Here is a 27,181-nt window from a genome sequence, read left to right as displayed (position 1 = left end):
CGAGCGAGAAGCGAAGGCAAATAAAGAACAAAGGGTGACCACCAACACCACCAGCAGCGCCTGTTGGAGTGAGCCAGTGATGCCAGGAAATTTTCTCTATAAATGCAACTTTTCGTGAGTGTTCGCTTAAAATTTCATCAATTTTGGCAGCACTAAGCAGACCCAAAAGAGCGCTGGAAGAAAAAAGAACTAAGCTGAAAATAGAAATATGGGCGTGGCCCAATGCACTCGACTGATTAGAATGCATTTTTGAAATTTTTTTTTCAAATGCTTGTAAATGAAATGAAATAGCTTTTAGTAAAAGTGAAAAAATACAGAAATGTTCACAAAAAAAAAATCTCTACTCGTTGGTGTACATGGTTTTAGTAAATTTCAAGGAACACTCCCGATTATCCAGCATCTTTCAAACACGACCGCTTATTAGACTTAAAATGGGTATATTTCCCCTACTTCGTTACTTCGCTCACACAAGAGCAACTCACTCGGTAGTCAAAGGCAGCAACAATGTTAAGATGTCACAGTGTTAAAAATACCGGTATAAACATTTTTTAAACAATTCCAAACGTTGGACCACCTCTAATATATTTATGTTGACAATTTGGAGAAAAACAATTTTATGTTTGATATTGAATTAACAAAAATTAGAGTACGCAATTGTAATTTTTTTTTTTTGGTTTCCCGTTCTGTGCTTTATTCCAAAATTTTGTTGAATTTCAATCTGAATGCCCTCGACTAATATTCCCATTGGCTAAGTCCTAAATCCAAAATATGAGCTCGATTGGACGAAAAATCAGTGTTGGGATTAGAGCGAGAAGAAGGAAAAAAAGAGAGAGAACTGTTGTTCCTTTCCTCCACTCGCTCGCGCTCGCCTTTTAGCGAGTGCTCTCGCTCAGTTGCTCTCGGCAGCTTGGGACTCGTGGCGAGAACTCGAGAGCCTTCCCTATGACCAAATAAGCTATTTTGCGTCATTGGTTCACCCATACAAGTCTCCATACAATTTTGGCTGCTGTCCATACAAAAATGGTATGTAAATATTCAAACAGCTGTAACTTTTGAGTGAATTTTCTGATCAATTTGGTGTCTGCGGCAAAGTTGTAGGTATTGTTGAGGACGTTTGAGAAAAAAATAGGTACACGGAAAAAAATTGCAGATTTTTTTATCAACTTTTTTTTCACTAAAACTCAATTTCCCAAAATACGTATTTTTTGATTTTCGAGATTTTTTGATATGTTTTAGGGGACAAAAATCCGCAACTTTTGAGCCATAGAGAAACATGGTCAAAAAATCTGCCGCCGAGTTATGATTTTTTGAAAAAAACAGTGATTTTTGGAAAAAATCGAAGTTTCATGCAAAAACAAGTTTGGCATTATTTTTTAATGTAAAATTGAATTTCCAATCGAGAAGTGCCATACAGATTTTTTGATAAAGGGCTCCGTTTTCAAGATATAGCCACCGAAAGTTTGATTTTAGCGAAATATTTGCAGTTTTTCAATTTTTAAAAATAGTGACAATAAGTGCCCATTTCTAAATAATTTTTTTTAGAAGTTCAGAAAATTTGCTATAAAATTTTCTAAGAGACATTGAAGATTGGACCTCGGGTTGCTGAGATAGAGCCGCTTTAAGAAAAAGAAACACGAAAATTGAAGTTTTCCTAAGCTCACCAAAATAACCCACCATTTTCTAATGAAGATATCTTTTTTTTTTTTTTATCATGTCCTTGTTTATTTACTTAAAAGTTTACAATTCAAATTTAAAGTTTTCTACGCTAATGCTATCTACAGGATTATTACAAACGAAATATAAATATTTGGCAACAATATTTTTAGTTTGAAGTGAATGCGCTCGTGACAAACGACTAAGCGATGGATACAAAAAGTACTCATTTCGTTTGTGTCTAAGGTAAGGACTAATGGAACTCAACTTTGTTTTCGCGTAACTCCACACTGGGGAAACTATGCGACATTCAAATAGCCTATGCTCTAACGTGTCCACTGTCCCAGGACAGTGATCACAATCTGGATTTGCTCTTCTATTTTGCCGGTACAAGAGTTCGTTGTGCTGGACTTTCCCGTGTACTGCACAATACCAGTTAGAACGTAGTGTAGAATTCAATTTCCGATCTCCGAGTTGCTTGAAGATTCGACTCCACTCTCGCTGGGTTTCGAAGATTGCAGGATCACTTTCGTCTTCCAGAAGCTCCTGGAAGATGACGAATGAGCTAGGCTGCTGAATCGAACGTGGTGATAAAGTCGAGATTTCCAGAACTGTCGTTTTAACTTGTGGATAAGCCGCTGGAATCTGGAAAAAGGTGTGTTGTATCGCATGTCCCTGAAAAAGTTCAGTTCACTTTCATTTTTCAGCATCTTGTTGGTGATGAGCGCAGTTGATTTGAGGCCAGGTGAATGAAGGTTTAATCCACCACGAGATTTCGGGAGAAAAAGAGTCTCCAACCGGATGTGTTGTTTCCCGCCAATCCACAGAAAGTTTCGAAACTCTTTCAAAATCTGTGTTTGGAACTTTTTGGGAAGCGGGAGTGTTGAAGCGGCGTACCAAAGCTTGGAGGATATAAAAGTGTTGATGTGGATGACTTTCTGTATCAAATTCAGCACGCGAGACTTGCACATCCACAGTCGCCATTTTAACTGCTTCAAGATTTTGTTCCAGGTCAGCTCCATAGATTTCTTCACGGTGTCCGTAAAGACCAGTCCCAGGATCTTGCAGGAATCCTCAAATTTCAGCCACGTCGGGATGCCACTCGTTTCAACGTTTCCAATTTTCAGCGCCACTGTCTTCGCGAGGTTGAGTACTGCTCCGGAAACTGGTTCATATGCCTGTATCACGTTAACCAGCTGCGTGAGTCGTCTTCCGTCTGGAACAAAGACGCTCAAATCGTCTGCGTATATATTCAGCGCGTCGCCGGCGTGTCCCTCGGATACAATTTTGTCGATCAATGGTTGTATGTACAGGACGAAGAGTAGCATGCTGAGGGGGTCGCCTTGTCGCACAGATCTTCGTATTTGAAATGATCGTGATAGGTTACCATTCACCAGGATTCTGGAGAATGAATTCCTAGTGATTTTCTGCAGAAACTCGATCAGTCGGGGGTTGAAGTTCATCTGTTCCATCACCCTGAAGAGGAAACTGTGTTTGACCCGGTCGAACGCATGGTCCATATCAAAGGAGACAAGCATAGAAGGTTGACCACCGAATTTCAGGGCTGAGATTTTGTCCAGGATCTTGGTAGTTGCTTCGAAGATGTTGTGCTTCCCGTTGGAGCACTTCTGGTGGCTTGACAGAACAGTATCGACAAGAGGCGCGATTCGTTGTTTGATTATTCTTGTTAGGACTTTGTAATCAAAGTTTAACAGAGTAATCGGCCTGTACGCCTTCATGTCGTTTCCGGTGCTCTTTTTTTTCACCAGTACAACTATTCCATTCATAAGTTTGGAACTAGTGTCTGGAGCGAGAAGAGCTTCATTTATGGTCAGCGTAAATTCCTCTTTGATGATGTCCCACGCTTTCGCGTAGAACTCCTTCGGTAGACCGTCCTCGCCAGGTGACTTTCTTGAACAGCTCTGTTTGATGCACCTAAGAATTTCTTCGTCGCTCACAGGATCCAGAACTGCTTCGTTACGTTCGTTGTGTTGAGGAATTCTTCGCGTGGGAACGAATTCTGGTGACTGAAGGTCCGCTGTGTTGTCTGAGAACAGGTTTTCGAAGTATTCAACTGCGTGCTGTACGACTTCTGGTCCTTGGATGATTCTTCCATCAACCTCCAACTGGTGAATATACGTTGACTTGCGGTTCTGAGTCTTTTCGGCTAGATGGAAAGTGCTAGTTGGTTCTCCTTGCAGATAGGTGTCATATAGCAGGCGTGATTTGTTCGACTTTTCTCTCTGCATTCTCAGCATAATGCTTTTGATGTGGTTGATGCCAGTGAGTTGCGAAGCATCGTTAACGTATAAGTCATAGCGTCGTGCTAATTCCCCATACAGCAACTCCATTGTGTCACGATATTCCCTGTTCTGAATCGATGAACGCCACTTGAAGAAAGCTGCAAGTTTTGGTTTTGCAAAATCTATCCACCACTTCAGCCAAGATGTGTAGTTTCTTCGCTGCCTCACTAAATAGTCCCATTTCCGTTGTAGTTCAGCCATTGTGTCTTCGTCGTCCATCGATGCTGCGTTCAATCTCCATATTCCTCGGCCAATGTTTGTTCCCGCAACTGGCATCACCATACGTACTATCACCGCTTTGTGGTCACTAAAGCAAGTAACAGCGTGTTGAATAGTCCGTAGGTGCCCTCTTGTTGATTTCGAGACAAGAAACCGATCCAATCTTGAGCCAGAACCACCTCGAATGAAGGTGAAATTTGTTTGATTTCGATGTATCTCCCTCCACACATCGACCAGGTCAAGAGAAGTCATCAGACGTGATGTCATTTCACTCTTTGGAGTGGCACCTGTTGCATCACGGTCGTTCACGATCGAATTGAAGTCTCCTCCCAAAATTAACGGACCCGGAAGGTTGCGCAGGTAATGCGCACAAGTGCAATTAAAGAAATTCTCACGTGACTGGCGGTTTTGCGACCCAGTAGGCGCATAGATGTTGCATAGCGTTGTCCCATTTGTCAAGCGAACGATAATTAATCTGCCATCGAGCGAGTTCTCAGCGAACACATGTTGAACAGTTGATTTTAATCCAATTGCGACGCCCCTTCTTCTATTGTCTATGTTGAACAGGATGGTGTAGCCGGGAATATCAATCGTATTATTTTCAACTTCTTGAAGGAAAAATACGTCGATTTCATGAACGCGTAAGAAACTGGTCAGCGCATCTAATTTAGTTTGGCTCGAGATGTTGTTTATGTTGATAGATACGAAATTATAACTTTTTAAATCCACTTAGACCCTTTAGGAAAATGCCTGAGTAGTGCTGCTATTGCCCAACAGATGTCGCTAGTGTCGCACGTTTTTGTGTGACCCTTTACGTTCTGATGTCCGTTCCAGGTCTCTGGTTCTGTCAAGTAGTTTGACAAAACAGCTGTTCTTGCGCTGCTGTCATGGTTGTTGTGTTTACATACCACTTCCCAAAGCGCTGCTCTCACCCGTTTTTTTCTTGAGCCGTGTGTTGATGCGAGTTTGAACTTCCGTGTTTCAATTATCACCAGCCGTTGGCGAGGCGGTGCACGTCCCGGCAGGTAAGTTCCGTGCAAATTTTCTGCACACCACGATGTGTTCTGCGATCTGTGAGTAATTGAGATTCTTTTGCAGAAAAGGCAGTATCCGGAGGTGCTTCGGCAGGACATATATCTGTGCTTCTTACCTGTGGAACTAGGTGAAGCTGCTTGTTGATATATTGTCCTCATCGCCGGGCCGGGTGTGTTGCGGTTGCGGATTCCAAATTCAGCTCGGCAGGAAAATCTGCGAGCAGTTTGTATGCTCAACGGCGGGCCGTAGATGTGGATGACAGATGCAGAACGACCAGGCAATCTGTGAGCAGTTTGAGAACTTTTGAACGGCGGGCAGTATCTGGTGCTTCGGCAGGACATATACCTGGACCTGAGCTTCTTACCTGTAGAACCAGGAGAAGCGGCGTCATGATATTCTGTCTTCAACGACGACGAGTCAGAAGCGCGACGGGAAGCGACTCCAGGAGCGCCATGTTCGGAAAATCTGTGAGCAGTTTGAAAACTTTTCAAGGGCGGGCAGTATCTGGTGCTTCGGCAGGACATATACCTGGACTTGAGCTTCTTACCTGTAGAACCAGGAGAAGCGGCGTAGTGGCATTCTGTCTTCAACGACGACGAGTCAGACGTGCGGCGGGAAGCGACTCCAGGAGCGCCATGTTCGGAAAATCTGTGAGCAGTTTGGGGGCTTTGAATGGGATGGCAGTATCTGTGGACGCTTCGGCAGGACATATACCGGAGCTTTTTACCTTTAGGAACTATGTGTTGCGCGAAATAAATGGTTGCTGAAGAGTGGCGAGTTTGCGATGACGATGAGTAGTTGGATGTAGATAACGTGGTGATGCAAATAAAGTTGAAAACGATGTTATTTGGAGGAGCCAGATTTGGACTTGGATCCGGACAGCCGTTTCGACTTCTTCTGCGGCTTGGAGCGTGCGGGGCGTTTCTTTCCTGCCGTTGAATCTTCAGCTGAATCGGCTTCCGACTCGGCTTCTTCCGTCTGCATTTTTGCATCCTCATCACTTGAAATCTCGTAGTTTTCATCTAGTTCTGGAAAAGTCGAGTCTTGTTCCGGAACGACTTCAGGGATCTCCGGAACCTCCTCATCGGCAAGGAGTTGTTCCTCGTTCAGCGTCTCGATCGGCAGAGAGGGTCGTGGCATCAATGGAGGTGGTGCTGGTAGGGTTTCGGTGTTCTGTTTTTCTTCGGCGCTCGGGTTTACACCCGACACGATGTCGGCCAGTGTCAAGCGGCTATTAACGCTGCCCGTGATAGCCTTCTTAACGTCAGAACACTTCTGTCCAACGTGGAGATAGCGGGAACAGTGTCTGCAGGTGGGTCGCTGATTCCGGTAACGGACGTACCCCACTTCTTCCCCGATGTTTACATAGGATGGAATTGGTTTCCGGATCCTCATGCGAACAACCCGCGTACCTGTCGGTACACCCGGGAAGTGTTCCTTCCACAGCTCGTCTGTGATGGACAGAATTTCGCCGAACTCTGCTAGGTGTTGCACAATAATCTGGGTGGGCATGTAGGGGGGAAGATCATGGATCTTGACTTCAGTAGCTCCATCTGCAGTGTGCAGCGGAATTTGAGTTTGTACTCCATCTTCCGACGTCATGGTGAGCTTCATGTCGTACTCGGCCACCAGTTCCTCTGCGCTAATTTCTGGACTCATCTCGATGTAAACAAATGACTTGGTCATGCTGAGCTGGAGGTTGCGAATTTGTGTGATGTCTAGTTTCAGCTGCTCGAAGGCGAACTTGCGGATTTGTGTTATTGTTGGTTTTTTTGGGACCGGCCCAAAATCGATCACCACCGTGTTTTTACGGTAGCCACGCATCTCGTTCATGATGCGGGCCAGTAGGCAAAATTTGCCTAGCGCGGAGAGTGGTTGCAACTATAAGCGAAAAAAACAACTCGCAGCGCGATAGTGTAAAGACGTGCGCCCCAACCAAGGTTTTGACGTCAACTTGATATCTCAGCAACTAATGGTCCGATTATCAATGTTAACAGAAGAAACATTCGTGAAATTTTCCGATCTTTTCGAAAAAAATATTTTGAAATTTTTTAAATCAAGACTACCATTTTAAAAGGCCCAAACATTGATTATTACGCCCATTTAAAATGCCAGTCTTGATTTAAAAAAATTCAAAATATTTTTTTCGAAAAGATCGGAAAATTTTACGTATTAAAATTGAAAATCGAACTAATGGTTGCTGAGATATGGGCATTAGAAAATGGTGGGTTGTTTTGGTGTGATTAAGAAAACTTCAATTTTCGTGTTTCTTTTTCTTTAAGCGGCTCTATCTCAGCAACCCGAGGTCCAATCTTCAATGACTCTTAGACAATTTTATAGCAAATTTGCTGAACTTTTCAAAAAAAAATATTTTTAGAAATGGTCACTCATGGTCACTATTTTTAAAAATTGAAAAACTGCAAATATTTCGCTTAAATCAAACTTTCGGTGGCTATATCTTGAAAACGGAGCCCTTTATCAAAAAATCTGTAAAGTACTTTTCGATTGCAAATTCAATTTTGCATTAAAAAAATATATCAAACTTGTTTTTGCATGAAACTTTGATTTTTTCCAAAAATCACTGTTTTTTCAAAAATTCATAACTCGGCGGCAGATTTTTTGACCATGTTTCTCTATGGCTCAAAAGTTGCGGATTTTGTCCCCTAAAACATATCAAAAAATCTCGAAAATCAAAAAATACGTATTTTGGGAAATTGAGTTTTAGTGAAAAAAAAAAGTTGATAAAAAAATCTGCAATTTTTTCTTCCGTGTACCTATTTTTTTCTCAAAAGTCCTCAACAATACCCACAACTTTGCCGAAGACACCAAATTGACCAGAAAATTCACTCAAAAGTTACAGCTGTTTGAATATTTAATACCATTTTTGTATGGACAGCAGCCAAAATTGTATGGAGACTTGTATGGATGAACCAATCACACAAAATAGTTTATTTGGTCATAGGGAAGGCCCCCACAAAGTTTGAGCCAAATCAAAAAATACAAATAAAATCCATTTCCGGTTTTGGTAGAGAATTGCTCATTTGACTCTCACAACTTCTTTCACTTGCGCAGAGCTCGATCGTTTCAATTCTCCCGAAATGTTGATCATTTGGCCCATGACTGCGAGCCACCTCCATAAGCTTACGGTTGTGAGAGCAGAAAGGAGAACTCGTGAGATAGCGTGTAAAATGAGACAGAAGATTCTCTCCGTTCGATCCAGATTCAGATGATTGCTGTTACCATGCTCACCTGCACAAGCAAGAAAGAGATAAGCAAAGAGAGAAAAGAACATAATATGCTCAACATACTATGAAGGCAAAGCAAAGATACTGCAGATAGGATCATCGAAATGCACAAATAATAAACTTATTGTAACAAAATTAATCAAACATGATGACAAAACTAATTCTCGAGCAATTTTAAAAAAAATCTTTTTTTCGCAAATTCAAACATTAAATTTGCAATTCCCTTACTGAAATGCATTTACCATCCATCTGCCTCGTTTCACAGCTCGTATCAAGTTTATCATTTCTAACTCCAAACTCGAAACGATTCTTGCACTGTTTGTCTTCGTCGTCGGCTTCGTTCAAAGCCCAATCGTTGTTGGCGATGTCAATTACAGATTGCAAGAAGTAATAATCGTAACGAAAGCTGGTTTATTTTTTTCTGTTTCGTTGACGAACGTTAAGCGGTGAAAGAAGCACGCATCCTAGCCACAAAAGTTGGACGTTTGTAACTCCATGATAAACGTTACTACAAAGTATGCTTTTCTTTCACTAGAAACTATTTTGATAATCACAACTAAAAGTTTGCCTTCATTTTGTTCTCCAATCTTCTTGCTTTTTATTTGTTACAATACATAGTTCTAATAAAAAATAAATTTCACAATATTATGTTAATAGATACATCCCTTTTTTTTGAAAAAAAGCATTCGATAACAGAAAGTATACATAAAGTTCTTCTTCAAGTCACAGACGGGTAGAAAATGCACAACAGATAATTGCTAAATGTCAACTTAAAAACTACAACATAAAAAAAATAAGTTGGTTGTGTCCGTTTGGGGAACAGCAGCTTAAACTTTTTGTTTTCTGTGGGTGGGGGAATTGCACTACCAAGTTTAAATAAGGTTTTACAGAACGTGTGTTGAGTTTCTTAGAATTTGCCTAGTCTAAAGAAGTAACGCGCGCGTGGTGGTGCCTGAGCATGGCCATTGCAACGGAGGAACGAAGCGCAATAATCTGGGCCGTTTTTTTAGCAATATTTTAGCTAGTAATCGTGCTTTGAGTTTGATTTTGATTGGCTTTGAATTATGCTACGTTTTTTGACGGGGGGTACTTCTGCGTCAACTCTCGGTTGTGAGGGAGGGGTGGGGTCAGATTTTGTATGACTTGGTGAACACATTTGCTATGGGTAATTTAACGAGTTTAAAAATTTCATGAGAGGAAGGAACGCAAAATTCCACTCCGGAGAGATGCTGACGGTTCGCTGCTCAAAGTCAGTCTTCAAGTCACACACAAACACGCAGAATGCACGAACCTTGGCGGGACGACGTTCCTAGTAGAACCGGTAGCGAGTGGTGCTCGCGCTGGTGCGGGGATGAAGCAGCTGCTGCTGGACAGCGGCGTTGGATTTTTCCTGCTATAGAAGATTGTTGATTTGGCCCATCTGGAAGGAGGGAGAAAAATTGTTAGTAGGTCATGCTAACTACCAGCACTGTCAGTACAGTTTATTCCCAGCTACCCAACAAGTCGGACGCATTAAAGCCACAGTCACCTAGCCAACTGTCTTTCTCTGTAACCTAGCAACGGCTCTTCTGAAGACCCGCAAACAAGGACTTACCAATGACCGCCTGTGAGCTTCCTTTTCCAACACGACCTGCGTCTGCTGAGGAGTAAACTTGAGCACGGCGGCTATCACTTTGACCAGCGTGTTGTTGTTACCGTTCACGTTGCCGCTGAGGTACTGCAAGAATATCAAAATTAGTATCTTCATAAGATTTTTTTTTTGTTAAATCCCTCACCTGGAATAAAATGTTCCGGAGATACTCGAACTCGGTGTTGGCTGCGATACCCTCATTGTGATGCATTGAAACCTATCCAAAGAAGAACAAGTTAGCTCTCAGTTTCCAAAATATCTCCAGAAATCAACTCACCAAGGTTTCGTCCAACTGCCGTGACAGCTTGTCGTTCTGCAGCTTCAACCGCTCGTTCGACTGCTCCAGAATCAGATAGTTTTCGCACTTTTGCTCCAGGAACAGGTTCCGGTTGGACACGTCCTGCACCTCATGCATAATCTTCTTCAGCTTGTTCTCCAGCTCCTCCTTCTTGTTCCGCAACTCGTCGACCGCTTTGGTCTGATCCAGCGCAGATTCACTACTCGGCGTTTGTTGTTGCCGCAGCTGTTCAATTTCGGCTTGAAACTGTTGCACGTTCTGTTCCGTCTCTGCGCTGAAGTTCTCCAGCCGGTCCTTGAGCTGCGAGTGCTGCTGCATAAGCTCGAGCTTCTCGGCCATCGCAACGTTGAGTTCGCTCTTCAGCTCGTCCAGGTCGCGGGCGTAGTTGTCGTTTTCCAGCTTGAGTTCGTGCGCCTGCTGGAGTTCCTTGCGTAACCGCTCAACCTCTTCCTGGGCGGTTCCGCCCGTCTTGCTTCGCTGCTCCAGCTCCTCTCTCAGTTCATCCAGCTGGTCCTGCAGGCTCTTCTTCTCGTCCGTAAACAACGCCAGCACGGTCTTGTTTTTGTCAAGCTCGCTCTTCAGTTCTTCCTGCAGTTTTACCGCTTCCGCAAGCCGGCTTTCGAAGTCTTTCTTCTCTTCCGCGTATCGGTTCTGCTCACCCTTCAGCTCCTCACTCAACTTGTCGCATGAAGCCGCTCCGTCAGTCGCGCGCTTCTCCGCTTCCGTCTTGCCGTGGTCCAGCGTCAAAATCTTCGCCTTCATTTCGTTCTCCTTCACCACGAACTCGTTGATCAGCTTCTTAATCTCCTGATCCTTCCCTTCGACGATCGCCTCGCTTTGGCTGACCTTCAGCTTGAGTCCGTTGAGTTCAGTGTCTTTGCCGGTGGCAGCTGTCTGAAGCTTTGTCCGCTCGTCCTTGACCGTGTGAAGCTCTCCTTCCAACTGTTTGATCAACGTGTTGAGGTATTCGTTCTCGATCTTAATTTCCTCGTAGTTCTCCAGCTTCTTCTCAAGGTCGGTGGCGTTCTTGCTGAACGATTGCTTCTCTTCATTAGCCTTCTTGATCAACGACTCTAGCTCCGTCAGCCGGTTCTGGTTGCTGTTCTTCATCGCGTCAATCTCCTTGTGCAGCGTGTCGTTCTGTTCCTGAACGGCGTTCTTCTCCCGCTCCAGCTTGGCCTTCAGCTCGGTCTGCTTGCCCTTGAGGTAGTCGCTCTCCGTTCGCACCTTGTCGATCTCAACCCTCAACGCGTCGCACTCTTCCACCAGTCGCTGTTTCTCCTCCTCCAGTGTCTTGCTGCCGGTCTTGACCGCTTCCAGCTCTTCCGTCAAGCACTTGTTGTTGTCCAACACGCACAGTTTCTCCTTCTCCTTCGCTTCCAGTTCATCCTGCAGCGACCGATGCTGATGGTCGAGCAGTTCCTTCTCGTTGAACAGCTTGGCGTGATCTCCGGCACACTGGCTGAGTCTCTCTTCCAGCTCCTGGCACTTTTTCTTCCACTCCTCAACCTCTTTCCCTTTTTTCTTGTCGTGCTTGACCGCGCTTTCCGCATCCTGCAGTGCCGTCTGAAGCTTCTTGATTTCTTCGGCCGTCCGTCGCTGGCTCTCCTCCAGCAAGCAGTTCTTTTCGGCCAACTGGGAGTTCTCGCACTCGACCTGCTGCAGCTTCGTCTCACCTTCCTTTATCTTCGTCTGCCACCGGTGCGTGCTCTCCTTGTCGGCTTTGCTTTTCGCTTCCACGTGTTGTCGCTGCAGCCGCTCGATCTTCTCTTCCAGCGTTTGCTTCTCACCGAGAATCGCCGAGTGGGATGTTTTCACCTCCTTCAGCTGTTCCTCCAGTCGGCCAATCTCCTGCAGAATGTTTGTCACCTGTGCCTTCAGCTCGGTCTTCTCGCGGATCTCTCGTTCCAGCGTCTTTTCCAGGTCCTTCTTTTCATTCCGCAGCGATTCAACCTTAGACTTGAGCGTACCAGCTTCCGTAGCCAGATCTTCCTTCTCCTTCTGACTACCTTCAAGCTTTTCCGCCAGTTCGTCACGTTCCTCCAGCAGCTTCCGGTTCTCCTCCGACTTGAGTTCAATCACTTGGTTCAAGTCGCGAGTCGTTTCCAGCAACCGCTCTTCAGCTTGCGCCAAGCTCACTCGCATCGACTCCTGCAGCGACTCCAACGCTTCCGATTCCGTGTTTTCACTGATAATTTTGATGTTCCGAATTTCCTCGGCGAGCGCAGCCTTTTGCTGGTGCAAACTGTTTACCTCCTGCTTGCAAGCTTTGATGTCCGCCTGGAGCTGCTCGTTCTGCGACTTTAGACTGCCCTTTTCGTCGGTGATCTTCTTGAACTTGCCGTTCACCTTCTCCAGCTTATCCTTGAACTGTTTCAACTCGGCCGTCAAGTGGTTGTTCTGGTCGAAAACTTCCTTCAAACTGTTTTCATTGCTGGCGCGGTCCTTGTCGTGTATCTCCTTTTGCGCATCGAGAGCTTTGGTCACCTCGACCAGCCGTTCCTGGTCCAGCGTAATGGTTTTCTTCAACTCAGATATCTTATCTTCTTGCTCGATAAGTTTTTTGTTCTTTTCTTCCAGTTCTTTCTGAGTCGACTCTAACCTGACGCTGACCTCTTCGTGTTGACTCTTAAGGTCCTGAACGACCCTTTCCTTATCAGACAATAAGCTTTTCAGCGAGTCAACCTCCTGAACGCCTTGCTCACTCTCCGCAAGCTTCTGGCGATACACGTCAAGGTCCTTGAGCGAATTCATCACCGACTGCTGCAAATCGTCGCGAGTGGCGGTCAGCTCGTCGACTCGCTTCTTCAGCGCGTCGACTTCCGCCGTAGGCGTAAGATCCTTGGACTGGGCGACCAGCTGTGCAAGCTTCACCACAAGACTCTCGTTTTCTTTTGCCGCAGCGGTCAGCTTCACTTCGGATTCTTGCAACTTCTTCGACAGCTCAACCTTTTCCTGCTCGAAGGATTGGCTTGAGCCCTTCATTCGTTGCTTCTCCTTCTCCAATTCGAGTATCTTTCGTTCGAACTCGACAAATTTCGATTCCAGCTTGTTCTTCTGGTCGTTACATGTCGATACCGTAGCTTCCAGTTCCTTCACCCTAGACGCAGTCTTCTCGACTGCCGTGAGTTTCGTTTTCAGCTCGGTCACCTCCTTCCCGAGCGTATCCTTCTCCACCAGCACCTGCTTCATGCTCTTCTCGATGCTCTGCAGTTGTTCCTTCAGCTTCCGGACCTCGGCTTCTTTGCTTTCCAGCTCGGAGTGGATGGCCATTTTGTTTTCCGCGAGGGATATCGAGTGTTCCTCTTCGCGCTTCTTCAGCGCGACAATTTCTTCACTCAACGCATCCTTCACCCGAGCTTCTCCAGCCAGCTTTTCTTCCAACGCCTTGATCTTGGCTTCCCAAGTCGCTGCGCCGTCATCTCCTCCGCTCAACGATATCAAGTCCGGCTCGTCAGGTTTGACCGCATCCTGCTGCTCGCCGTCCACATGGTCACCAACGGCTTCCAGCTTCGTCTTGAGTGTCTTCACCACGCACTGCAGCTCTTCGATTTCCATGCGTAGGGCCGAATCTAGGTGGGCTTTGGCTTGCTGCTCCAGCGAGCACTGCTCGCGGAGTTCGCTAATTCGCCGCAGTGCTTTGTCCTGTGTCTCCACCAGGACCGAGCGAGCCTTGGTGTTGTCCTTTTCCAGCTCACGGTAGCGTCGCGCCAGTTCCGTGTACCGTTCGCGATACTTCTGGTACCGGTCGAGTGCTTTCTTGTACGCCTGAAACAGTTTGTCTTTGCTGACGAGGTCCAGCTGACCGTTGCTGGCGGCTGCACCAGAAACGGATTCCGTCTCGCTGGCCGATACGTCGACGTCGGTCTCCAGGTGGTAGATCTTTGGAGGGAGGGGTTGTGAATTAAGTTTAGGCATGCGCATCAACTAGAGATTGATGTAGGACTACGTTTGGTTAATTTTTTCTTGTAAATGTGAATTATTAAGGTAAAAGGCAAAAACGAATTTATAGTCTGATGGTTGCCATTTTGTTTTGAAAATATTGCCGTACCTATCCCGTTAAAGGATAGTACGGAGCTGGCAAGAAATGAAAAACTCCGTTTAAAGAATAGGGAACTAAAGCCTTAGGTAAATGAAAACCATTTATTATCACTTTTTTTTATGTTAATGCAAACAAAAAAAAATGACGAGACAACATTTTTTCGATGGATCAACTTTGTTCCCCTTGGAACGAGCTGTCAAGTAGGGCCGCGGAGTTAATTTTCAAAAATTGATTTAAAAATCTATTTTAAATCCATTGCGGTCGTACGAAGGGTTATTGTACTCAGAAAAATAAGAAAAATAATATCAAAAATTTAAGCTTAATTTTAGGACCCAATTGTACAATAGAAAAATTTAAGAATTGTGGAATGATATATTTTAAAGAATTTAAGGGGTTACATACATGTAAATCGGCAAAAATGTCAGAAGTTGGTATGAGCACACATTTAAATTTTTTTTAAATATGTTTTCAGGGCATCAAAGTACAAGTTGGTTGTATCATTGCTGAGATATAGCTATTTGACTTTCAAACTTTCAAAAAACGATAGTTCAACACTGCTTTGACCAAATCGGCTCAAAATTTTAGTGAAGACTCGTTAAACTGGTCCCGTGTGCATGACGAAGGCCGATTTTCAAAAAGTTTATATAAAAAAAAAGATAAAAATATTTTTATGTTTATTCATATAAAAAATCGACAGCTTTTGATTCAGAATTTTAGAAATTTATAAATTTAGAAATTTAAAAAATTAAAAAAAATTAGAAATTTAGAAATTAAAAAATTTAGAATTTTAGAATTATAGAATTTTAGAATTTTAGAATTTTAGAATTTTAGAATTTTAGAATTTTTGGAATTTTAGAATTTTAGAATTTTAGAATTTTAGAATTTTAGAATTTTAGAATTTTAGAATTTTAGAATTTTAGAATTTTAGAATTTTAGAATTTTAGAATTTTAGAATTTTAGAATTTTAGAATTTTAGAATTTTAGAATTTTAGAATTTTAGAATTTTAGAATTTTAGAATTTTAGAATTTTAGAATTTTAGAATTTTAGAATTTTAGAATTTTAGAATTTTAGAATTTAAGAATTTTAGAATTTTAGAATTTTAGAATTTCAGAATTTTATAACTTAAGAATTTTTGATTTTTTGAGAATTGGAATTTCAGAATCTTAGATTTTTTGATAATTGGAATTTTAATTTTTTGATAATTGGAATTTTAATTTTTTTGATAAGGCTGGTACAAATATTTTTAAAAGTTTTTGTCACCCCCCCCTTCAAAATTGGCCCGAAAAATCAGGGGGCAAAAAAAATATTTTTACAATAAACTTCAAAATTTCGATGAAAATTCAAGTGCAACCAGCTGAAATCAAATTAAAATACATTCTTCTGCGTTTTAAATCATTTTTAGCATGTTTGGGTTTATTAAAAAATCTTAAGATTTTTTGAAAATTTTCGATGCAAAATCTTTTTTTTCGATACAATTTTTGTTTTTGTCAGATCTTAGATTTTTTGAAAACTAATGATTGCAAAACAACTGAACAAGTGTAAAATGCATTTTAAAACACATTTTTCATTTAAATGTGTAGACTATGGCTTGTTATTTAAACTTTTATATTTTTTTATTTTTTTGCCCCCCCCCCTTGACCTCGGCCAGGGCCGAGGGACAAAAACTTTTTTAAATATTTGCATCGGCCTAATTGGAATTTCATATTTTTTTCCAATTTTTGTTTTCTTTGGACGTTCTATTTGTTAAAAGTACATTTTGATAAAAAACAATTGAGCATCGCAAATTGTACAATACGGGAACAGAATTGAATCGAGCACATAATATTGGCATATCAGACCATTGACGTTCAATAACAGCTTCGAAAAGAGAATTTTAACTAAAATCCAGAAATAAATATCTCAGTAGGAAGTGGGCAAGCAATTTTACATCAGAACATTTTCAAAATATGTTGTTCAAATAGTGAAAAAACAGCAATTTGCATGGAATTAAGTATTGATTTGCCAAATAAGTATTTTTTCCAAAATCAATGAAATTCTCAAATTTAGAAAATATTTTCAAAAGTGTCAATTTTGGAACTGATTTTTGAACAATGATTTTTTGACAATTAATCAACTGTCATAATATCGCACGTAGTCCAACGCCAAAGCAAGGCCCACTTACCGCAGGTGAATCGTACGACGGCAACCGGAACGACACATCGCTCGCCATCGACGAGTTGGACAGCCGGCGGACCCGAGAGGCGACGGTCGGCGACACTCCGTTATTGCTGGAACCATTGGCGGAGGAGCTGGTGTTGGTGGCGGCCGCATTTCCCCCGGCAAAGCTCGAGAAGAACGATCCGCCAAGGTTGATGCTATTGCTACTGGTGTTGTTGTTGTTGTTGTTGCTGCTGCTGGTCGTGGCATTTGCGGTCGAGTTGGAGGCCAGCCCCGAAAACGATGAAATGCTGCTGTTCCCCAAGGTGTTGTTGTTGATTTGATTTGGCGTAGCCGGCGGTTGGACCGGCGTACTGGTGCTGGTGCTGTTTAGGGCTTGCGATTTGCGTAACGGTGAATTTTGGGGGGTGTCTGGAAGCGTGAATTAAGAATTGAAATAATTTCTTAGAATCAAAATAAAGGACAACTTACCATCTTCTGTAATGCTGAAAAAGTTTTCACTTCCGGAAACCTCCGAAGTCGTCGATGAAGCCGAACTGACCGCGGCCTGTGGATGAAAAAAAAGTTAAAAATATATTAGTTTAAAATTCAAACAACGAAAATTGCGATTTAAAAATCATTAGAATAAGTGGAGCGCGAAATTTCTTTTTTTTTAAATAATATTTTTCCACAGGTTCCGCAGCGATACCTGAGCCCGACGAAGCCCCGCTGTTGACCGGTCGACTAGCCGTCGGTCGGGTCACGGTGGCTCCACTGCTGACCACCTCGTCTTCGTAAACGGAAGACGCCGGCGGATAGCGGTAGAAGGAATTCTGATTCGAGAACCGAATCCGACGTTGTTGCTGCTGCTGCGTCGGCTGAGGATCGTCCAGCGATTCCTCGTCGAAGCTTGAAATCGATCGGTGATTTGGTTTGCGGACTCTTTTGTACGTGTCGTACTCCTCTTGGAACGAAGCGTCCTCAATGTTGATCGAGGGCACCATCGCCGGCAGGTCAATCGAGGATTGACGGCGTTGCAGACGCGGCGGCGGGGGTCTTTTGTAGGTCACTCCGTTCATGATTGTAATGGTGTTGGAGTACGGATCCGTTGCCTGGGGGTTGTACATCACGGTGGTGGTGGCCTTCACGATGCCCTGCCTCGCTGGGGCTTGGTACGTCCACTTGCCGGCTCGGTCCGAGTTCTGGATGACCTGCATCAGTTCGTGCTCCTTTTGCTTCATGAACGCGAGCGTTTCCTTGACCTTGGGCTCATCCGAGAGTCCCGGTTCGGTGACGATCACGGTTTCCGCCTTTGTGACAGGTCGTTTGGAGTATGGCGTGAAGAATTCGGAGACGTACTTTGTGATGATGTGTTTTCGCGGGTCGATGACCTGGTTGGCCACGTTGATCTCCACCGTTTCTTGACGGGTGGTGGTCGCAGCCGGTTTGGGGCGAGGTTCCGGAGCTTTCGCAGTAACGGGGCGGTTCATATTCGCTCGTCTAGGTGGATCGTAGAAGGAAGAGTTGCCTGAGGCGGGTTTATGCGGATTGTAGGTCGGATTTGCCGACCGAGGCTCCTGAGGCGGATCGTAGAAGTCACCGCGGGATGTGCGGACACGATGCTGCATTCGCTGACGGAATTCTTGTTCGGCTAGCTGGCGCTTCCGTTCCTCCTGCTTCCGGCGGATGAGCTCCTGCTGGGCGTCGAACCGGGCAAAAGATCGCGCGCAGTCGTTCCACGACATTTTTAGATTTCTAATTATAACACAAAAATTAACAATTTCACAGAACACAATATCTTTTCGACCGGTTAAAGCTATTGTTACGACCGTTTCATCAAGAACACTTTTGTCTTGAAGATCTGTAGAGATTTTAGTACAAGGTACAAAATGGTTGATATCTGCTATAATCTATCAAGACAATACCAGAACACGTAACAAAATGGCACTTACCAACGAACCAGTCGACAGCCGAGATCATCCATTCTAGCGTTTCCCGAATCAGGTTTTTCAAAAACACAACTGATTCCCGGTACAACCCGGCAGCTATCCTCCGGCATCGCGCCCCTTTCGTAACGATCTGTCCAGAACCATCTGGTGTGGAATCTTCGCAATTCTCACCGAGGTCACCGGACTCGCCATCGTCAGGGGACTTGGGTGCTTCCTCGACAGTTCCCACCGAAGGAACTCCAGAAGCTCCCATTGTCTTGAACCAGGAAGTCACGCTACCAAACCATGTTCTCACAGACAGGTCCTCAAAGATCGTCTCATCCTCCACCGCTGAGAAATCGACGCTCGCTTGCTTCTCAACCGGGGGTTCCTTCACCACAATTTCTGCAGATCCAGTTCCATCTGCCACGGAGTTCGACTCACTCGAAGTGACCGCACAGACTTCACCAAACTCTCCCCCGGTAGTCTCCTTAGGAACCTCCTTGGGAATTCCCTCCCGTGGAACTCCGGGAGTTCCCGAACTCACAAGCATCTGCTTCACAGCCTCACTGATGGTGTACTTCTCCTTCTCCCCACCACGTTGCACCGGAATCTCGTTCCGCACGCGACAGTTGATGGCCACCGAACGGAAGGCACCCCCATTACAGCAGTCCCCGGAGAGTCGCATCAGGGCCGAAGTGTCCGCACTCCAGCGGCGCTTGCCGAGGCCGTACTGGCGGCGCACGTAGTCACCGTACTCCCGCCGCACTCGGCTGTGCCGCTCCGCGATCGATTCCGGCCGGTTCGGCAGCACCTCCGCGTACCGAAACTTGGGCCAGTCCATCATCCTTGCACCAGCAGGGGATCAAAAAAGTGGTAAAATTTGGGCGAACATTGAACGTAAAAAAACAAGATTGGACGTGCACTTTGCGGTAGGCGATCAACACATTCTGGATCAACGCGATCAGCAAAATGGAGATAGCGATCGGTTTAGTACACTCTGCAGAACAATGGGTGCAAAGCACCACCAAGTAGATAACCACTACAAACTCAAATAACTTTTATTCTGTTAAACAAGACCAAAACGGCCTTTCCTGGATGGATATTCTTTTTAAATCTTATTTTTTAGTTAGGAGTACTGTACCGCCCAAATCACAGTTTGGGCCCAAATCTGATATGCTCTAGTTTCTCTAAAGAGTCTAGAATACAAATTTTAATGAATATTATTTCATTGCTACGATTCATGCCCAAACTTAATCCATTTCTACGAACTATCTCTGCGGTAATTAATACGTAGTAGGCCTGGCCGCTTCATTGTTTACAACATTTAAATGCATTCATATGCAATGCTGAACTTTCCATAAAAATGATGCAGAATTTAAGCTATATTGTCTTCGGATGAGTTGTTACAAAAGGAAAGGGGCCATTTTTGACTTGGTTGAAATTTAGGATTTTTTGGTCTTCTCAATCTTTTTTTATATATTTTTTTTACTCGTCGTTATTAACTAAAAATTAAATTGTCAATGCACTTCTGCAAAAAAATAAAAGAGATTAAAAAAATCATTTAACATCCATGTTTTTTTCTTATTGTTTTTTTATTATTTTTATATTTTTTAAAATAGTTTTGGACACTTTCAAATAATTTTAAAATTTCAAGCAATGTGGCTTTCAAAGCAGGGTGACCACTCAAATCCCGTTTTTAAATTTCCGACTTTTCCAGAAACTATATTAATAGCTAAATTGATAGCCATTTCTTATCTAAAGAATAATTTCAAACAAAAAAATCTTTATAAAAAAATAAAATGAACCATCATACAGAAATTTTTAATGAATTTAAAAAAAAAAACAAATTGTTAACAATTTTCTTAAAACAGAAACAAATTTTCAAGAATACATCAAAAATAAAAGCACACACACACAATTCGAGCCAAACATTTCATTAGGCCACAAAACCAAAAACCGCGATTCGAGAAAATCGCTGGCAAAAAGTGGACAACTTGTTTCAGTTCCTATTTAAAAAGACAGCTTGACTGGTGGTATTTTTTCTGATGATACGATAAAACACATCATTATCCTGAACTCTGCTTAAATGGTTCTTAATTTATGTTGATTTTCGCAATAAAACTCATATTTAAAAAAAAATCTCGTTATTGAGCCCTTTTAACTTTCCAACTGTTGTTCATAATGGCCACCTGAAAAAAACAATGTTTATTTTAAAATTGGCAAACATATAGTTTTTGATACTTAGTTACTTAAAAAGTTTTTCTTGTTTTTTTTTTTAAATATAGCACGTTCAAATATTCAGGAATTCGATTTAATTTTTTTGCCAAGTTCCTATTTTAATCAGTATTTTATTATTATAACTTTTTTCAATGAAAAATTCAGTATGATAAGATTTCATGTTCTACCACTTAGTTATTTGCAATAACTAAAAATTTCTTTGATAGTTGAGCAGTTCTCTACGAAGTCGACCTTTTTTTGAATTTTAATTTTTGTATTTTTTAATCCGGCTGAAACTTTTTTGGTGCCTTCGGTATGCCCAAAGAAGCCATTTTGCATCATTAGTTTGTCCATATAATTTTCCATACAAATTTGGCAGCTGTCCATACAAAAATGATGTATGAAAATTCAAAAATCTGTATCTTTTGAAGGTAATTTTTGATCGATTTGGTGTCTTCGGCAATGCTGTAGGTATGGATAAGGACCACACTAAAAAAAATGATACACGGTAAAAAAATTGATGATTTTTAATTTAACTTTTTGCCACTAAAACTTGATTTGCAAAAAAAAAACACTATTTTTAATTTTTTTTTTATTTTTTGATATGTTTTAGGGGACATAAAATGCCAACTTGTCAGAAATTTCCAGGTTGTGCAAAAAATCTTATGAATTTTCGAATCAACACTATTTTTTTCAAAAAAATCGCAATATTGGTCGCAAAAATTTTTCAACTTCAATTTTCGATGTAAAATCAAATTTGCAATCAAAAAGTACTTTGGTGAAATTTTGCTAAAGTGCACTGTTTCAAGTTAAATACACTTTTAGGTGGCTTTTTTTGAAAATAGTCGCAGTTTTTCTTGTTTTTAAATTAGTGCCCATGTTTGCCCACTTTTGAAAAAAATATTTTTGAAAAGCTGAGAAAATTCTCTATATTTTGCATTTTTGCAAAAAAAAGGAAAATTGATGTTTTCTAAGTCTCACCCAAACAACCCATCATTTTCTAACGTCGCTATCTCAGCAACTAATGGTCCGATTTTCAATGTTAAAATATGAAACATTCGTGAAATTTTCCGATCTTTCCGGAAACAATACTTTTAAAATTTTCAAATCAAGACTAACATTTCAAAAGGGCCAAACATTCAATATTACGCATTTTTGTTATTGTTAAGTGTTAGTCTTGATTTAAAAAAAATGAAAATATTTTTTTCGGAAAGATCGGAAAATTTCACGAATGTTTCATATTTTAACATTGAAAATCGGACAATTAGTTGTTGAGATATTAACGTTAGAAAATGGTGGGTTGTTTGGGTGAGACTTAGAAAACATCAATGTTCCTGCTTTTTAAACCTTTGCATGGCAATATCTCAGCAACTAAAGGTCGTATCAACAAAGTTCAAAAAAGAACAATATAGAGAATTTTCTCAGCTTTTCAAAAATATTTTTTTCAAAAGTGGGCATGGAAAACTGCGACTATTTTTGAAAAAGTTACCTAAAAATGGCTATAACTTAAAAACGGTGCACTTTATGAAAATTTCACTGAAGTACTTTTTGATTGCAAATTTGATTTTACAGCAAAAAATGAAGTCGAAAATTTTTTTCGACCAAAATTTCGATTTTTTGAAAAAATTAGTGTTGATTCGAAAATTCATAACTCGGTCAAAGATTTTTTGCACAACCTGGAAATTTCTGAAAAGTTGGCATTTTATGTCCCCTAAAACATAAAAAATAGTGTTTTTTTTTGCAAATCAAGTTTTAGTGACAAAAAGTTAAATTAAAAATCACCAATTTTTTTTTACCGTGTATCATTTTTTTTCAGTGTAGTCTTTATCCATACCTACAACTTTGCCGAAGACACCAAATCGATCAAAAAATTCCTTCAAAAGATACAGATTTTTGAATTTTCATACATCATTTTTGTATGGCCAGCTGCCAAATTTGTAATGGAAAATTATATGGACAAACTAATGATGCAAAATGGCTTCTTTGGGCATACCAAAGGCACCAAAAAAGTTTCAGCCGGATTAAAAAATACAAAAAAAATCGAATGACCGAAATCTCAGAGAATTGCTCAGTTTTTAAATTTCATTTTTTTTTTTTCATGTTTTCTAAACGTAAAACAGTTCAGAAGTGGCCACATTTTGTGAAATGGAAATAGTAATTTATGCAAAAAGTTGCATAAAGAATATTTTTTCAGCACAAGTAGTAAATTTATCCAACGAGGTTCACCGAATTGAGTAAATACGACGAGTGCAAAAAAAAAAGTTTAACAACCAGTCGAATACAACATTTTCTGCAATTCCGAAAAACATACTTTGAAAAGAAATGTAAGTCGATTGTCCATGTGTTTAGTCCATTTAACGTTTAAATGAATATAATATTGAAAGATATTGCTTTCCCATACAAGTGATGAAAAGTGAAACTTTTCAGCCCTTGTAAGAAAAAGTATTATTTTTTCGATTCTGTTAGTTTTGGTAGAAAAAAAGAGTTCGATTTGCGATGCCTTTTCGTTGGGTCGCAAAATTTTTCGCGTCCGTCGCAGTGTGTTTTTCGTTTTTTTTCGCGTGCGTGTGTGCGTGTGAAGGTGCGGCTGGCTTTGGCTGTCCCGATGACAGTTAGCCAGTTCGATTTGCGTTGCCTTTTCGTTGGGTCGCAAAATTTTTCGCGTCCGTCGCAGTGTGCTTTTCGTTTTTCCTTTCGCGTGCGTGTGAAGGTGCGGCTGGCTTTGGCTGTCCCGATGACAGCTAGCCAGTTCGATTTGCGATGCCTTTTCGTTGGGTCGCAAAATTTTTCGCGTCCGTCGCAGTGTGCTTTTCGTTTTTTTTCGCGTGCGTGTGTGCGTGTGAAGGTGCGGTTGGCTTTGACTGTCCCGATGACAGTTAGCCAGTTCGATTTGCGATGCCTTTTCGTTGGGTCGCAAAATTTTTCGCGTCCGTCGCAGTGTGTTTTTCGTTTTTTTTTCGCGTGCGTGTGTGCGTGTGAAGGTGCGGCTGGCTTTGGCTGTCCCGATGACAGTTAGCCAGTTCGATTTGCGTTGCCTTTTCGTTGGGTCGCAAAATTTTTCGCGTCCGTCGCAGTGTGTTTTTCGTTTTTTTTCGCGTGCGTGTGTGCGTGTGAAGGTGCGGCTGGCTTTGACTGTCCCGATGACAGTTAGCCAGTTCGATTTGCGATGCCTTTTCGTTGGGTCGCAAAATTTTTCGCGTCCGTCGCAGTGTGTTTTTCGTTTTTTTTCGCGTGCGTGTGTGCGTGTGAAGGTGCGGCTGGCTTTGGCTGTCCCGATGACAGTTAGCCAGTTCGATTTGCGATGCCTTTTCGTTGGGTCGCAAAATTTTTCGCGTCCGTCGCAGTGTGTTTTTCGTTTTTTTTCGCGTGCGTGTGTGCGTGTGAAGGTGCGGCTGGCTTTGGCTGTCCCGATGACAGTTAGCCAGTTCGATTTGCGATGCCTTTTCGTTGGGTCGCAAAATTTTTCGCGTCCGTCGCAGTGTGTTTTTCGTTTTTTTTTCGCGTGCGTGTGTGCGTGTGAAGGTGCGGCTGGCTTTGGCTGTCCCGATGACAGTTAGCCAGTTCGATTTGCGATGCCTTTTCGTTGGGTCGCAAAATTTTTCGCGTCCGTTGTCGATGTGCAACAACAACAAAACCCTATCATACCATTTCATCTCGATACATCGTAACTCGTCGTTCGCAAAGTTAATCAGTACCTCACTAAACATCAATCATTCAAAACTCGTGAAATCATCTCAAGTTAAAAATTACACTGTTTAACCCTTCAGTTTTAATTACAAATGATTTTGGTTCTATCTTTCCACAGCCGGCTGTCTAAGACTAGACCATTTCATTTAAAATTTAACAACAGATAAACGGGAAATGTCTCATCCGCAGCCTCCGATTGCTTGCCTTGAGAATAATACAAAATACCGTTCAACAAACACTATGATTTTGGGTCGCATCATCATCTTCTATGATGAATCCTGACCAAACACCCTATCCTACTAACAAGTTTTCAGGTTCCTGGCGCTCGTGGGGTGTAAGCACAGAGTAAATCAGCTGCCCTAGTAGCAACCTGTGCTAACTAACATTCCCGTCCCTTAAAATCGAGGTCTACAAACTGACATGGCGGGCGCCGTTGGTGGCCAATGACTGTTACCTATTCGCAACTGATCTAGCTTTAGCAATCATGGTGTTTTATCTTTTCAGCGCATTCATACATGCTGTTGATAAGGGAAACACCACTAGATCGTCGAAGCCTATAATCAGTAGTGCTGAAAGGATATTACGGTTCTGTTCAGCAACGGAGGGGCAACCATGGGTGATCTCTCATGCTCATGCTCATGCTCATGCTCTGTTAGTTTTGGTAGAAAAAAAGTAGGTCGCTTCGACGCTCAAGAATGAAAGGAAAAGTCAGTAGTTTCACGACGAAAACTTCGATTTGGCTATGAATGGGAAGGGACTGGACTGAGACGTTTTCGCAGAAATGATCCCCGAGTTTAATACTCACCGAAATTCCTCTGAACTTTAAAATTTAACCGTTCTCTACGAGAACGCAAAATAAAGTCCAAGTGTCGACTCGTGCTTTGACTCCTTGACAAACACGCTGGTCTTGATCATCTCTTCGAAGCTGGCCACCGGCGTGATGCTTATCGCTCCGGAACCGGCCTCGACGATGACGTTCAGGTAAAGATGCGTTTTGGTTTTGGTAGCTTTGGCCCTGGCATCCTTGGTACTTCTCCAGCGAGAAACTACGGGAACCTGCAGCACTACCCACTTGGGTTTGGGAGTTGGATTTTTTGTCAGCATCCGTCCCATCCACGAGAGCATCTTTACTACCAGGAATCTATCGTCGTCGTCGTCGTCATCTTCTTCTTCGTGGGTTATTACGACCTCCTTCGGTTTCTCCGGGCTTTTGGTCTTTTCCGGCTTCGCCGGACTAACCTCTTCCGTGACGAACTTTTTACGGAGTTCTTCAACCTTCAACCGTTTGCAATCGCCGTCTTTTCCGGGCTCACAGCAACCACAGTTCGTTGGGACAGTCCAAATCTGCGACAGAGCTATCTGCGGCGAACCGATGACCTTCAACCCGAAATGACCCCCGCCAGATTTGCGGACATCGTTGACACTTTTCGACAGTTGTCGCTTCAGGACCTTTTTAGCGAGGACCACCGGTGGTGACTTTGGCTTCGCTTCTTCGTCGTCTTTAGATTCTGCAATCTTTGAGATTTCCGGAATCTTGGGCTTTGGATGAAGTTCAACAACCTTACAATCGTCGCGAATCTTCGATAGGTCACACAGCGATTCTGTCTTCGAGCAGCGAACCCCATCCTTGGTGAACATTACTTCGAAATTGTCGTCATTCGCGTGAAGACACATCTGCGACAGAGTCTGCTTTAGTTCCGACTTCCCAGCAACGACCTCCTTAACATCGTTGGCACTTTTCGAAAACTGACGATTCAGGGTTTTGCTCCTCCCGAAGGCAACCGCCCGATGACGATGGCTCCGGATTTGCTGCAGCAGGGATTGTCGGTACTTTTGAGTCACTTCCTGATCTTCGCGCGTCCATGGCTTGCGACGGTGGAGTCCTTTTGTCGTTGGTGGAGGAGGGGGATAGTCTTTTAGCATAATCACTTCGGTATTCGAGGACATTTTTTGAGTCGAGAATTAAAAATTAGAACTAACAAACACTTTGTATCATTCGGACAATTGAACACTAATGAGACAAAAATTGGAAGGTTTACATTTACGAGAACAATAGCGTTTTAGTACAGATTTTTGCTATAAAATGGCACAACGAATGGTTAAACACCATTTTGTAAGCAATACTTAACAACTCACAGTGGTACAGATCGCAAACTTTAGTGGAAAATGGATTTCCTGAAAAATTGAGAAGTTTTGGAGCTTTGGTGTCTTCAGAAGAGTTGTTGTAAATGAGTAATTTTCTACGAAATCGGTTCTTTTTTCTTCAATTTTATTTTTTGTATTTTTTAATCCGACTGAAACTTTTTTGGTGCCTTCAGTATGCCCAAAGAAGCCATTTTGCATCATTAGTTTGTCCATATAACTTTCCATACAAATTTGGCAGCTGTCCATACAAAAATAATTTGTGAAAATTCAAAAATCTGTATCTTTTGAAGACATTTTTTGATCGATTTGGTGTCTTCGGCAAAGTTGTAGGTATGGTACGGAGGTACGGACTACACTGGAAAAAAATGATACACGGTAAAAAAAACTGGTGATTTTTTATTTAACTTTTTGTCACTAAAACTTGATTTGCAAAAAAATACTATTTTTATTTTTTGATATGTTTTAGAGAACATCAAATGCCAACTTTTCAGAAATTTCCAGGTTGTGCAAAAAATCTTTGACCGAGTTATGAATTTTTGAATCAATACTGATTTTTTCAAAAAATCGAAATATTGATCGCAAAAATTTTTCAACTTTATTTTTCGATGTAAAATCAAATTTGCAATCATAAAGTACTCT

At 42.2% G+C, this 27,181-nt stretch overlaps 1 protein-coding gene across 1 annotated transcript in view; it reads right to left on the bottom strand.

The window, feature by feature from the left end:
- Nucleotides 1–9,028: 9,028 nt before the first annotated feature.
- LOC120420670 (myosin-11) overlaps nt 9,029–27,181 on the bottom strand; it is a 34,992-nt gene continuing 16,839 nt past the window's right edge. Inside the window, exons 2-7 of the mRNA XM_039583768.2 lie at nt 17,055–17,130; nt 16,588–16,994; nt 10,363–14,265; nt 10,231–10,302; nt 10,050–10,172; nt 9,029–9,875 (exon numbers count right to left, since the gene is read on the bottom strand). Coding sequence (XP_039439702.1) covers nt 9,849–9,875; nt 10,050–10,172; nt 10,231–10,302; nt 10,363–14,265; nt 16,588–16,994; nt 17,055–17,130 — 4,608 coding nt within the window. The 3' untranslated portion in view covers nt 9,029–9,848. The remainder of the gene's footprint in view (nt 9,876–10,049; nt 10,173–10,230; nt 10,303–10,362; nt 14,266–16,587; nt 16,995–17,054; nt 17,131–27,181) is intronic.

The sequence above is a fragment of the Culex pipiens genome, chromosome 3 (assembly GCF_016801865.2).
Source record: "Culex pipiens pallens isolate TS chromosome 3, TS_CPP_V2, whole genome shotgun sequence".
Taxonomy (NCBI): Eukaryota; Metazoa; Arthropoda; class Insecta; order Diptera; family Culicidae; genus Culex; species Culex pipiens.
This window is presented reverse-complemented; position numbering and strand designations above follow the sequence as displayed.